Genomic DNA, 14,127 nt, shown 5'->3' with positions numbered 1-14,127 from the left:
CCAGAGGCCACACACCTTTTCTACCGCCATCAAATCCGAGTGGACGGAGAGGGAGGAAAAGCACACACAAGTAGAAATCGTTGAGCGGTAATAACACCTTTTTACCCTCCTCTGGCAGCTGATACAGTGTTGTACACCCACCCAGCGCCCACTCACTGGCTCCAAAGTAGCCTCTCTGCTCTGCCATCTCCTGGAAAACAGATGGATACTCGCCTCTTCTCCACCTCCAGGTGAGCTGCTGCGGGATCACCGGCCCACTCAGCAGCGTGCACACCCGCGGCTACAGCGCCTGGGCCGCCGGGGTACACGGTGGGCCTTCTTCCAGCCTCCCACCGCATCTAATGCCTCCACTGTGTTATCAATCCTTCCTCCCAGCAGCTCCTAATAAACAGCCAAACGGCAATGCGGCGGCATATTTCTGCGCCAGACAAAATCACACGTTCACTTTACATTGCTAATTGGGCTTTAAACACACCGAAACCCACAATGACAGGTAAGACGAGGCTGTGCGCAGGCACAGAGCCCCGCTGCGCAGCTACATTTTGCTCCACACTCAATACCATGTTACGTGAATACAATTAAATAGGCGTTATGTCACCGTAAATTGTAAATATCCACCAAACCAGTGGCGCTTGTGTGAAAAAAAAAAAAAAATGCTCGACAGCCTCTAATGCAACGCTGCCGTGTGAGCGCGATGCTGCAAACACTCCCTGCGTTGTTCATCTCCAGCCCGCTGGGCCTTCTGTTAACCTGCCCGGCGAATGTGTGTGTTGTTAGTGTACAAACAGCTGATTTCAACGGAATATATTCGGAGTTTGCCCGGAGACAAAGCGCTGCGCAGGGATGGGAGACAGAGAGAGCGTATGAATCCCAAGGAGGACAGCCGAGAGCTCGGGCTCGTCCATGGCCATGTCGTAGTGGTGGAGGAAAAAAAACATACATTTTAATCCCTTCTCCTTTTATTTTTTGCCGTTCAGCCGTGCTTACCTTCCCTTGCCTTCAGGAGAACCGTGTTGGCCACGATATTTTCAATCTCCATTGTCAGAATGTGAAAGCCGAGCAGTCGCGATACATTTCACTGAGCGGAAAAAGACGATTTTTCTGATCAAACGTGCCGACGACGGTGAGGCTGCTGCACGCGCACGGGGCGAACGCGGCACTGGCGCATAGTAGGTGTTTAATAGTGGTCGTCGTTCCTCTCCATTGCAAGACGTTTTCTCGAACCCGACTTACGGAGCCGTATGATTACGACGGAGCTTGTTAGCATTCACAGCCTGCCTCCCTTCCCTCTCTGCCTGCCTTCCTTCCTGCTTCGACTCCCTCCTCCTCCTCCTCCTCCTCATCCTCGCCCCTCCTCTGCACAACGAACCAGCGAAGAGTAGGAGGGATCAATTTACAACCAGTGCAACCGCACACGCATTCACACACAAGTGCATTCATACATACATGCATGCAATTTCCCAGGCCCGAGTCTCCTGAAATTATGGATGGTTATGGCGTTTATTGTGTGGCCGTTTGGGATTAAAACCTGCTCGTGAGTGTGGCTTTTCTACAAGTGTCCCTCAGGCATCACATTCTCCGCAACCACACAACAGCCTGCTGCAAACATCTAAAAAAAAGACTGGACGTTTCCTTTAAATAATCATTGTTAAATTTTTTCTTATTCAAAGATGAATGAACAGATATCTGAGGAAACTTTTCCCTCTCTCTGCTTTCCTGCAGCTGGCTAACGTAGCTATTGTGCGGAAACATGAGCGCTATTGGCCGCAGAGGCCTGAGAAGAGACCTCTTCTTGTGTGAACAAAGGCGTGACGGTTTTAAGTTGTTGCATTCTGCCTGGAGAAAAGAGATAACGCGCTATATTTCTCCTCCTCGGGCATCACTGCGAGCCAGCATCCCTCTGGGTTTTCTAATCTGACTGTTGGATCAGGTGAACCCACAATGCTTTGACAGGAGCCGTGTGTCTGCAAGAGGAGAGGACTGAAGTTAGTATCATATTTGCACTTGGGAAGATTTAAAGGTTCGCAACTGTGATAACTGGGGATAAATAATAAATACAAGTTTCACTTCATTTTGCTAATGAGGTCATAAAAGCAGTAGAGAGAGGCCCGAGGGCGTCTGTGGACCAGGGAATTGAGGAACTATTAGGGAAAAGGTCAACAAGTGTCTTCTTCACATCCTCACTGATTTTATGAACACAGAATGTGTGGATTTACAGCATCAATCTGCCTCCATGCCGAGCTGCTGGACAAGTGCTTTTAAAGATGAAAGAACTTCATTAATTTTAAACAGATGACAAAGAGCTTTTAGTGAACAGGTGTGTGTGTGTGTGTGTGTGTGTGTGTGTGTGTGTGTGTGTGTGTGTGAGAGAGAGAGAGAGAGAGAGAGAGAGAGAGAGAGAGAAAGAGAGAGAGAGAGAGAGTAAAATCTATAATTGGTGGTAGTTTCTTCTCACACCACCGTTTAGATACTGTCACCGTTATTGTTTACCAGAGAAACAGGAATATCACAGTTTTAAATGTGATGAAGTATCACGTCATACTGAAATGCTACAATTTATTCTTTTTATTTAAGGTATTTTCTGCATCACAATGCAATTTAGACAAGCAGGTGCCAGGACTCTGTCTATGACACCTGGATTACATCAGTGGGAATTTCCGAAGAAAGAGACAGTCAAGTATGAACTTGATTATGATTATTTCACCTCTTCAGTAACACACCACTGCCCATGATCAGTCAGTTCGTGTTTGCTTTGTTGTCACGCTGGGCTTGTTTGTTAAGAACAACAAAAACTTGACAGCTAGTATCGCAGATGGTCCATAAACTGTAGAGTCAATGCTGCCACCTAGTGGTGAAGACGCATAAATACAAAAGGACATGACATGCCTTCATATTAAAATCTGTTTTTATGCTGTACTGAAGCACAGATTTGAAGTATTTGTACTTTATTGAGTATTTTCTTGTCATGCCACTTTATGCTTCTATTCACTACACTTACTTATAAATATGATGTTTTTTTTTTTTTTTAGATAAATTAAACTACTTAACAGTGTAAACAAGTAGAGCTGAGTCAATTAGTCAATTGACAGAAAATCAAAGCAACTATTCTGACAATTGTTTGAGTAATTATTCATTCAAAAATGCCAATGGCTCCAGGAGTTTCATTATTTGAATAATTTCTTTAAAATAATTTTGAGGTTTGGACTTTTGCTTTGACAAAACAAGCATTGTGAAAGTGTCACTTTGGCCTCTGGGTTATTGTTACACCAGTTCTCACTGTTTTCAGAGTTTTTACAAATCTCACAATCAGATGATTAATTGAGAAAGTAATGAGGGAATTAGTCCATAGTAAGAACACTTACACATCATTCGCACCTTGTTACAATCCACAGAATTCACTCTTCACAGTGATGTCAGTGGGTCTCTGTGCCTTAAAGAGAAATGTGCACAAATTAATTTAAAATGTAATCAAAAGGTGTTCCTTGAACCTCATCAGATCTTGATTTAACCTTTTCATTAGTAATTAGTAGTTAGGGGATTGTTGACTGTGCTGTCCCAGCAGGGACTGCTAGTGGTCAAATAAGACGACTTTTCATGAATCATATTTTTACCCAATGACTGAATACTCTAAGTACATTTCTATGAACCTTGTTGCATCTCATTCTACATCTATCTCTCTCTTCATTTCCTGTAAATGTCTCTGCTGTCCATTCTTTTGATTTTTAGTGTGTTGCAATGCAGGCTACATTTAAGACAGCAGGTGGTGCTGTGGACATGAAAATGTCTGACTTAAACAGAAATTCACACTTACCAGGCTCCCACAGCAGATGTTGGTTGTGGAATTTTATTATACTAAGCACAGTAAAGACTTGTCTACCCCTCATATGCATATTATTCATATCAACCTCTTTGTCTGCATGTACAGGGGCTGTTATCCTCTCATCAGTCTTATGTCCTGCATAGGACAGGCTAAGTGAAGATAAAGTGTGAATTTTTTCACCGTTTGTGATTATGATTCTTGCATTAAATACCCCATTGCTGCAACAGTCATCTGGCCTAATAATAATCTAATAATAGTAATCTCAAAAAAATATGTTTGTGTGATTTAATGACATGGAAAAAAGAGAAACTAAAGTTATGTTTCCTGGCCGGCCATACTAAACTAGAGATTGAAAATCTTCATGATCATGCCAATGAAGTCACTGAGAGATACCATAACGCAAAATTTCATCATCCATGACATAAGAAGTATTTTCATTTTCTGATTTTTTTTTTTTTTTGAGAGGCAAACATTGGGCTTTTTACATAATTACATTTATCAGACAGTTATAGTTACCAGTTATTTTTCAGCTCAGGATTTTATATATGTTAAAATCTGTATGTAAATAAAAACTTCAAAGTAAATGTTGTGCTCTGTACCTGTACAAAGACTGTATACTGTCACGTAGTTTAATCTATAACGATGCATATTCTAGAAACTTTTATTTCTCTCCATCATTGCCAGTAGCATAAAATATAGAGTATAATACTATAACACTTTGAAAGGGGCCATTTTGTAACATAAGCACTTTTACTTTTTATATTTAATGTACATCTTGTTGAGAAAACTGGCATACTTTAACCTGAGTTAGACTTTAACTATTACTTGTAACACAGCACAACGTTGAAGAACTTGCGTGCGGAAAAAAACAAGCATATTATTTGATTTTACGCTTGAATCACTCTGATAGTTTAATAACTGGGTCCTGCAACTGAAAATACAGAGGATGTATGTGAATCTTTGCACATCTCCAAACAGTCCATGTGATTCAAAGCGGTTTGTCTGCCTCTGTTGTTGTCTGCTGCTTCCTGCCTCTGTGTGTTTTCACGTGACCTCTTAAGGAGCTCGTGCGCTTCTGACAGCAGCGCGCACACACAAAGCAATAGGAAATACCGCAGTTTTGAGCTCAGTAGTTTCCACATTACTTAAACACAAAAAGTACGCTTTGTTATTTTCGAGGATGTTTTCACTCGGGGAGAAGATGGAGTTTCTCATAGGAAACCCCTTTTCAACGCCCGTCGGTCAGAGAATCGGTAAGTCGCAGCTGCTTTTGAAACTGTTTATGTTCGGATTTGTTCGCTGTTTGATTCAGTTTGGCATAATTTCATTGAAATGGTCAGTCACATGTTGTAGCATTTCGTAACCACACAACCACGGGTGTAAAAAAAAAACTTCAAAATACTTTTAAATGTGGTTTTCTTACTCTAAAACGTTTAAAATTGAACTCCAAATTTGACAGAAACATAAAAGTAGTTTACGGCCAATGACGCGACAGAGGCGGGACTCATCCCCCTCAATCTTCCGTGCGATTGGTTGTTGCAAGTTAAGCGACAACTCATGTGGCGAATGCAGGAGGCGGTGGAGGTTTCCTGTCATTTCCTCAAACACTGATGTGTTTTAATGTAGCTGCAGTTTCACACCTAGTGCGAAAGTGTTACTGATCTTCAACAACAAGCTTCTGTCACGTTGCAGGACTCTTTCGGCAGCAGTATTTCCTCATAATGGCAGCAGGCTGCTGTGAAGCCAACATGTCCACAGAGGTCTTAGGCCAGCTGCATATGCCTACAAAGATGTGTCATCAGGCCAGTCATGAGTAGTGATAAAATGTTCCACACCCATGTCAAACCTTCCTTCCTCTTATCTCATCCACTCACTTTCTCACACATAAATGTCAGAGAGGCTTCAGCCACTTCTGAGGCGAATGAGAACAGAAGCAGCTGACAGTCACATGAAGTGGAGGGAGCTGGGGAAGGGGAGGGGAGGGAGGGGGAGAGGGATTGAGAAAGGCAGTGGTGAGGGTTTGGAGACGTGTGGGGGGGTGCTGGTGGAAAGGAATGAAGGAGATTTAGAGACTTATGAGGAGCCCGTGATGGGATGGCGGAGTGCAAAGAAAGCTGGCCTTGATTGCTGATACAGTGTGGAGAGAAATGACACATTTGAGCTGGAAACCCATTTTCTCAGTCTGCTTAATGCCGTAAACAGTGAGTTGATATAAAACACTGAAGGATACCACTTACTCCAATGAGAGAGTTCAGTGTTTAATTTTTGTCTGCGCTCTTCTTGTTGGTTTGAAGTGGGTGAGGCCTTGTTTGATAAAGGTGATGGCAGATATTTCCCCAAAACAGTCAGAATCATTTTATTTGTAGGCCATTGTCGCTCAAAACTGATCATCCACACATCCACACAGTCCTCAAGAAGCAGCAAAGTGGCGCATTTTCAACAACCTGCCTTTCAGCTCCTCGTTTTGGTTTGACAGCCCACGACTTTACCATCTTGGTTCACCGTCACTGCTTTCGTAGTGTTGTTTCTGCCTGCAGTGGGCAGATATTTTCAGCAAAAATGCTCTGCCTCCAAGTGGCCACATAAATCAGGTTTAATTGACTACATTTTCCCCCTCTTTAATGAGAGTTGTTGCTTATATAGCCATATAAATGTTTAACATCTAATTTACTATTAATAGCAGTGTAGACTTCCTCTTCTTATCCATGGATACAAAGAAAACAGCAGAGCCAGAAATGATCATGTGTTTTCAATATGGAAAGTATATGGACAACATATCTTATTTATCATATGGTGTTCTTGTCTTTTCACAACTTCAAATCTAAAAATGACCTGTGTGCTTAGAAGACAGTCTTAGATGTGTATCTATTCCCATACCAGTAACTGACTCCCCCTCTGTTGACAGAGCGAGCGACCAGCGGCCTTCTGCAGGCGGAGGACTGGGCCCTCAACATGGAGATATGTGACATCATCAATGAGACGGAGGAGGGGTAAGATAAGATAAGATAAGATAAGATAAGCCACACAAGTAGCACTGTTCCCTTTCTGACTAATTAGTACACAGTACTGTATGTAGGTCTCCATGTTTATTTTTGTATTTCCTTTTATTGTGTCACTTCCTGTGTGGTTTTGTTGTTTGTTTTTGCATTTGCATAAAACTGGTTGTGACTGAACAACCTACTTATATGTTTGTTATGCAGTGTGTGGTTTGTAGTGCTATGAGGAACCTGTGCCTGAAATGCAAGTAGTTAGGTGTACACAGTAAAGGTTCAAAAGAGGAAATCACAATTTACTAAATCACAATCAAAAAGAGTAATTCACAATTTTTTTTTTTTTATAAATGACGATTGCTTATTTTCATGTTTAAATATCAGCAGGGACAAACAAGCGAACTGATGATCTGATGCAAATTTGTTTTCGTTTTTCCCAGGCCCAGAGATTCAGTCAAAGCGATTAAGAAAAGAATTGTCGGAAACAAGAACTTCAGAGAGATCATGTTGGCTCTCACTGTGAGTAACCATGTGTAGGTGATTGGTAAAGTCATATTTGTTATTTCATGAGCCGAGGATTGTGAGGTGTGAGAGTGTAATTGGAAGGCTAGAATGACCCTTGTCCTTATTGGCTGATGGCCTGGAGGTGATGGTGCTCTTTGTGCATGCTTACACAAGTGGCTAAATCAGCATTAGTACTGAGGCAATGTGAGAAAAAGCTTCATTTTGGAGCAACTTGAATTGCTGAGATTTATTTCCATTTGCACCTTCTTTGTGTTGTGGACTGGATCACTGTCACACAGGTTCTTGAGGCCTGTGTGAAGAACTGCGGCCATCGCTTCCACGTCCTGGTAGCATCGCAAGACTTTGTTGAAGGAGTTTTGGTCCGTTCCATTCTGCCCAAATATAACCCCCCCACTGCCCTCCATGACAGGGTGCTGAGCCTCATACAGGTATGTGGATGGTCTCGTGGTTATGATAGAAACCGTGTGTCCTTTGTGATTTAAATATCTTCATACATTCCTCTGCTACGCTGTGTGTAATCACAGACCTGCGGGAATGATAACCTTAGATAGAGCCAGGCATGCTGCTTTTCTTGTCTTCTTCTTCTTTTCACACGTCATCTGTTTTTCACCTGTGCACTGTGTCACTGCAGTCAGTCATCCTCAGCGTATGTCGTCATATGCTCTTTCTCCCACCCACAGTCGTGGGCTGATGCTTTTCGTAACTCTCCCTCGCTGGTGGGGGTGGTGTACGTATATGATGACCTCAGAAGACGCGGGCTGGAGTTCCCCATGACCGATCTGGATGCTCTGTCCCCCATCCACACTCCAAATAGGGTGAGGCTCTTTACAAAGTGAAAATAACGCACCAAATAAAATGCATGTATTGATATCTGTCTCTACCTGTACCTTTCTGACAAATTTCACTGCTGCCTTAAACTTGCAGAGTATCCCAGAAAACGGGACCCCTGAGGTGACCCCTGCCGCCACTCCAACACGTCAGCCACAACCTCAGGCACCTTCCACTGTTCCCACTCAGAATGCTTCACCTCCAGTCCAGGCCAGTGAGGGACCAGTCTCCCTCTCTGCAGAACAGGTATCACTTCCTGCTTGTCAGTCATTGACTACAGAGAGCTAACTAGGACTGACTGACATGGACTTTTTAAAGTCAGTGATATTTGTGGACTCCAGATCAATTTGTTTTCACTTTAACATTAAAGAGCCTTTTTAGTTTCACCATCTAAAATCCTAATTACATCCATTGTGATTCAGTGTTATCTAAGGGGCTTGAATAGTTTTTATAAGCACCATGTATTACACCAGCATTAAACATCTTGATGTGGATTGTTTTTTTGCTTGGAAAAGTCTTGGGAACAGCATTTAAACCATTAACATAGACCAGACTTTAACTGCATCTTAAATGAGGTCTGTGGTTTCAAACCACTGGTAACAGAGCCACTGCAGCGCACACGTGACTGGGGGTGAAGGTGCAGTGAAACTTAAGTTGAACAGTTCCATATCAGACCTGCAAAGTACACGTTTAATTAACAACACTGTCACTTGCTTCGTGTTGCAATAATTGCTGGAGCAGAGCCATTGTTAATGTTTTTAGTTTCACCTGTGATTTTTCTGCTGTGACATGTCAGAGTATAACTAAACTGTAACTATACTGCTGGAGGCTGCTTCTGTGTAACCACGGCTTGTATCTGTGTGCCTATAACAGCAATGTATCATTGTAAACTTAGAAGTTGGCAGCAAAATTACTACAAATACACTTAATTGTGTTGTGGATTTTGACTGCTGTTGACTGAAATACAGATGTATTTCTTATCCAGGAACAGAAGCTGCGAAGTGAGCTGGCTTTGGTGAAGGGAAATCTCACTGTGATGTCAGAAATGCTGAATGAGCTAACACCTGGACAGTGCCAGCAAGACGATACAGAGCTGCTGCAGGTGCGTGTGCTCGTGTGTCAGAATCGTCTGCATTGTCTTTTAATTTACTGCATCCACACCTTTTTCAGTACATTGCACAAGCGCTTGTCTCATTTTATTGATACTGAACTTGGGAAATGTAGGAAACCAGTGATGTTGAAGTAGATGAAGCAGCATAAAGAGAACTGGTTACGCAGTACATCCATGTAATTTGTGATGAGAATGAATTCTTCTCCCTCTCCTCCCGTGTCCAAGCAGCAGCTGTACTCGGTGTGTAAGAGCATGCAGAGTCGAGTGGTGGAGCTCATCCCCCAGCTCCTGGATGAAGGGTTTATTGAGGAGCTGCTCGTGGTCAACGATGACCTCAACAACACCTTCATTCGCTATGAGAGGTGTGCTGCAGCCTAGCTTTGTGTTTTGGATTAAGTTTATATTAAGTTTACAACTCACGGTGTTGTAATTGTGTTTTAGGTTTGACAGACTGAACAGGACGCAAATGACGAATACTCAACAAGTAAGAAAGATCTCGAGTGCTGTATGTGTGACGAAACCGTGAGGTGTAAATGTTGTCATCTTCATTTATTATATATTCTCGCTCTAGCAGAGCTCTGCCACAAGCCTGAGCCTCATCGACCTCAACCCAGAGCCTTCGACTCTCAGCCAACCTGCTGTCATCACAGCAACCAGCCAACCAGCAGTCAGCACCTGGCCCAATCAACGACTATCTCCCAACCACAGTGAGTAAGCTTCTCTTGATTTCTGCCTCATATGTGCTCTGTTTTGCAACACCAAATCCGTACGTTTGACATTCTTGAAAATGAAGTTGTTGTGATTTGGTGTATAGTGATGTAGCTTGTCCTCCTCTTGCAGAGGAGGAGGAGGAGTTTGACATGTTTGCTCAGACGAGAGGCAGCTCCCTGGCTGAGCAGAGGAAAAGGTGAGTGCTAACTGGTGACACACACATCATATCATGATCATGATGCTCTCACTGCAAGATGCAGCACACAAGGCATCATAAATACAAAAAACAATTACTTTTTTCAGCTATAAGGAAGTAACATGAAAGAGTAGACTAACTCATTCTTCTGAGTGGTCCCTGAATGCAACACACACAGCGGTTGATATCACATCAGTGCATCATGACACCTGAAAACAAAACAAAAGTCAGGGTTAGGGAGTAGATGTGGAGTGTCTTCAAGAGAAACGGACAAATTATTTTTTGTTGAAGTGAAGTTAGTTTGTGGAAACATGCTCGCAGTGATGAAATAGGCTAATTGGGAGAATCATTACAGCTCTAACACATACTAAACTGGATATACTATAAGGACAAGTGTGCTTGAATAAACACTCTTCAGCAAAGTTTAGGTGCCCAACGAGCAGCTTTCACAAAACCACATTCTGACAGAGTGTTATGCAGGCAAGCGTTGGAAAGGGCTAAGTAGGGCTGAATAGTTGGTTGAATATAACTTACAGTCGTCACAGCATTCCAAACATCCTATCCCCAGTGTCCGGTATGAGGACCCAGGAGCTGTGGAGGGCCTTGCTGGAGCTCTGGATACGAGGTTGCAGGTGACAGGAGGGGTATGTATGCCACCATTACAATATTTGAAGCAAAATATTACCTGTCAAATACAAAGTATTAGGCTGTGTAAATACAGCTGAAACGCTGTGTCACTTTATCCCTCTCTTGATTACTTTTCCCCATAGATGCCTCCAGCAAAAAGCTCTCTGCAGAACAATATTGACAAATGGTTATCTTGTGATATGGTAAGAGGAAACATGTGTCTCTCCATATATGGCGTTCTTTTGAAATAGACAAAATGTGATGTTTGATAAACTATGATATGATATTTGTGCTTTGTTGGAAATGCAGGAAGAGCAGTCTTCAGTCAGCGAGGGCGTGTCCAGTGAAGGTATGCTCTTCTCTCATCGCTCCGTTTTAGTGTAGAAATAAAGATTCATACGTGTTGCTTTCTTGCTGTGGGTTCATGTGTCCACACAGACCTCTAACTGTAAGTTTGCCTTTCAGACTTTGATAAATTTCTGGAAGATCGGGCGAAGGCAACAGACCATAGCAGCCAAGCAATTAGTAGGGCGCCACCCTCCACATCCAGACCGCCGCCACAATCTACCCGGCAACAGGACACATCACATGACCAGCTATTTTCACTTTGAGGACAAATGAGAAGTGTGGGTGGATGCAAAGGTTCATATACACATGCTGTCACATTGAAATAAACCTACAATCTCACATGCTGTGCCACGTCAGGCGTTCTCTGAACGCACACACATGCATACTTGTACGTCTATCCATGTGAGGACACTCATTGACATGATTCCCTCGCCCCAAACCTTAACCCTAATTCTAACCCAACCCTTGAAACCAAGTCTTAACCTTCAAGCAGCTCTTTGAAGTAGTGAGGACCGGCCAAAATGTCCTCATGTCCCAAAAATGTCCTCTGTAGGTTAAAAAAAGTACACACATACACACAGACACAGACACACACACACATACTGTACATACACATACACATACACATACACAATAACGCCTGACACTACAGAACTGCTGTCTAATCAACTCATTGCATAAATGCAGTATTTCATAGTTAACTGCTGTTTATCGTTATGTACTGTAAGTATGAGCAACTTTTTATGACTATTTATGAAATGTATTCTTATAATGTTGATATAAACAAAAACTCAATTAGAACAAGTGTTTACAATTCAGTATAAAATTAAAAATATATTTGTTATTATACCATTGTGTGCCTTTGAACCAGACAGTTGATTTTGTGTAGGTGAGAATAAATGCTGCTTTGTCCTGCAAACATGTTGCATCTGTCCCCTTTTTAAACGTCTTCTGCTACGTCATCATTTAAGCTACCATGATGGGAAATTACCCTCAAGCCTGTTTTCCAACTTATCTAAGTCCAGTCAGTGTGAGAGTTATTTTTGAGGATCTTGCGTCTAACACAGTTCCACCAAATCGAGGTTGAATGATCATTTTTTTCTTGTGGGACTACTTCTTCATCTCATACAAATGCCTCCTTGATGACAGCTCAGTCCCTGTCTTTACTTGAATTTAGCACAAATAGGAATCTGTTAAAATTCTAGTAATCAACACATGAAACCAAAGTAAAGCTTCTCGGATTCGTCCGTATGTTTGCATTGACGTTAGCCAAAACATCAGATCCTTGAATATGAACTGGGAGCTCAGGTGTGTTCTGGCCATGCTCAATAATATGCCTGCTGTTTGTGTGATAAGGTGCTAATTTCAGCATGTTATTGATTAAGAGCTCAAGGATGTCTGGTGTTGGGTACACGGAGTCCCTGAAACACCCAGAGGAGAACCCATAACTAAATGAGCAAAAAGGAGAACAACAGGAACAATTTCTCATTCTTCTGCTCAACCATCCTAAGACCATGCCTGGATCGTTCAGCTGTGGAGTCTGGATTCCTGTGGCAGTCCTTCTATATGGATCTGCAGCATTTACTTCTAACATTTCAACCCAGAATCAGCTGCCAAATGGGACTGTTATTCAAGACGAAGTGGACCATGGCTGGGAGTCACCGTTTCTTCAGCTGAGAGCCAATCTACTCTCCACCTCACAGCCAATCCACCCATACACCCTGCTGACGAACGCTGAAGACTACCACTACATGCCCAAACCCAGACATTGCCGCCCTTCTCGCCTCCTGCGTCTCCTGGGATCCTCTTTTGACCCTTTTTGGATGTCCATAGAGCAGCCACCTGAAGCCACTGGGGGTGATGATCAACCTTTGCCACGTGGTGACACACTGCATGCCAAATTACCCAACGACAGCGCTGCCGGGCAGAAGTTTAACTTGAGTGCTTCTCCAGAGCTGAGAGAGGCTGCAGCAAACCATCGCCAGAAGCTGGAGAAGGAAGCTGCAGATCTGGACCTCAGTTCTCTGCCCTCACATGTTGCTAGTTTGGTCAGAGACTGGTTAGTGCGCTCAGCCACTTGTGGATTAAGCTCCCGGTGGGTGGATCTGGGTCCTGTGTTCTGGCCACGTTGGTTGCGGCAGACTGATTGTGAAAGATCAGATGGAAAGCGAAGTTGTTCCTTTCCAGCCGGGATGGAGTGTGTTCGGGCTCAGACAACTTACATAAAAATTCTGGCCTGGCACTGCTTGGACATCAGAGGGAGAAGCGGTGGGTCTAGAGGGGTCAAAGCGGACATTTCTGATGGCAGCACTGAGATGGCGGCAGGTGAAGTCATGAAAAGGTGCACGTGGAGGCAAGTGCCTTATCCTGTGGTCACAGCATGTACATGCTCATGTAAATAAATGTAAATATTATTGGTCCTCATCTTCAGATGGGTTTCTATATTATATAATTGTCATTGAATTGATATTGATGAAATCAAAACTGTGTTGGCCGATTTTACAAACCTAATCATAGCTCTGTTTAATTACTCAGTAAGGCATTGCATGTACTCTGTTATTGGCTTTAAGTTGAATGTAATAAAGTATTTTTTCCTGATAAATTGTTCTGTTTTTTATTTGTCACCACTTTTTCAGCAATTATTAAAATTTCAACCCTTTGGTCACAAGATTACCTCTGTAAAGTCAAGTAAACGTCTTGTATCATTAATACTAAACTGTCAGTTGGCACAGCTCATGATAGTTATAGTTTGTTATTTATTTCTTAATTTCTTACTGATTTTTTTTTTCTTTTCTATATCTCCTTCTTTGTTTATTCATGCTGTTACTGCTGTCTGTGACAACATTATTTCCCTGGCGTGGGATCAATAAACTTTTACTTTATCTTAGTCCCATGTTTCTTATGGGTTGTGCTACATTCAGGAATATCGGAAAATCATCATCAGTGGATTCAGTACACTCCACGCTCTTTT

The 14,127-nt window shown here is 42.6% G+C and overlaps 3 protein-coding genes across 5 annotated transcripts in view; 2 read left to right on the top strand and 1 right to left on the bottom strand.

Moving 5' to 3' along the window:
• Nucleotides 1-1,358, bottom strand: part of grk4 (G protein-coupled receptor kinase 4) — a 41,468-nt gene extending 40,110 nt beyond the window's left edge. For both annotated transcript variants that reach the window (XM_076727462.1, XM_076727461.1), the window contains exon 1: nt 988-1,358. In XM_076727462.1, coding sequence (XP_076583577.1) covers nt 988-1,039 — 52 coding nt within the window. In that variant the 5' untranslated portion in view covers nt 1,040-1,358. The remainder of the gene's footprint in view (nt 1-987) is intronic.
• A 3,532-nt stretch (nt 1,359-4,890) lies between these two features.
• LOC143320204 (target of Myb1 membrane trafficking protein) lies at nt 4,891-12,072 on the top strand. 2 transcript variants are annotated; one of them, XM_076729716.1, is made up of 15 exons: nt 4,891-5,073; nt 6,726-6,810; nt 7,251-7,329; nt 7,614-7,763; nt 8,016-8,150; nt 8,260-8,409; nt 9,149-9,265; nt 9,503-9,636; nt 9,716-9,758; nt 9,849-9,981; nt 10,115-10,181; nt 10,750-10,825; nt 10,952-11,011; nt 11,118-11,157; nt 11,274-12,072. In XM_076729716.1, exons 1-15 carry the CDS (start codon nt 5,001-5,003, stop codon nt 11,417-11,419), a joined length of 1,488 nt encoding a protein of 495 aa, XP_076585831.1. In that variant the 5' UTR covers nt 4,891-5,000; the 3' UTR covers nt 11,420-12,072. The 2 variants fall into 2 exon arrangements, with proteins under 2 accessions (XP_076585831.1, XP_076585830.1); XM_076729715.1 differs by having other exon boundaries at nt 9,846-9,981; nt 11,274-12,052.
• Nucleotides 12,073-12,670: 598 nt separating this feature from the next.
• LOC143319055 (noggin-like) lies at nt 12,671-13,600 on the top strand. Its single transcript, XM_076727624.1, has one exon. The coding sequence runs from the start codon at nt 12,671-12,673 to the stop codon at nt 13,556-13,558; it is 888 nt and encodes a 295-aa protein (XP_076583739.1). The 3' UTR covers nt 13,559-13,600.
• Nucleotides 13,601-14,127: the final 527 nt, after the last annotated feature.

This window comes from Chaetodon auriga, chromosome 4 (genome assembly GCF_051107435.1).
Source record: "Chaetodon auriga isolate fChaAug3 chromosome 4, fChaAug3.hap1, whole genome shotgun sequence".
Classification (NCBI taxonomy): Eukaryota; Metazoa; Chordata; class Actinopteri; order Chaetodontiformes; family Chaetodontidae; genus Chaetodon; species Chaetodon auriga.
The sequence above is the reverse complement of the archived record's forward strand: the minus strand, read 5'-3'. Positions and strand labels throughout refer to the sequence as shown.

Coding starts and splice junctions, on each gene's coding strand:
- LOC143320204 (XM_076729715.1), top strand. CDS start 5,001: ATGTTTTCACTCGGGGAGAAGATGGAGTTTCTCATAGGAAACCCCTTT. Junction 7,330..7,613: donor AGATCATGTTGGCTCTCACT/GTGAGTAACCAT, acceptor ACTGTCACACAG/GTTCTTGAGGCCTGTGTGAA. Junction 8,410..9,148: donor TCTCCCTCTCTGCAGAACAG/GTATCACTTCCT, acceptor TTTCTTATCCAG/GAACAGAAGCTGCGAAGTGA.
- LOC143319055 (XM_076727624.1), top strand. CDS start 12,671: ATGCCTGGATCGTTCAGCTGTGGAGTCTGGATTCCTGTGGCAGTCCTT.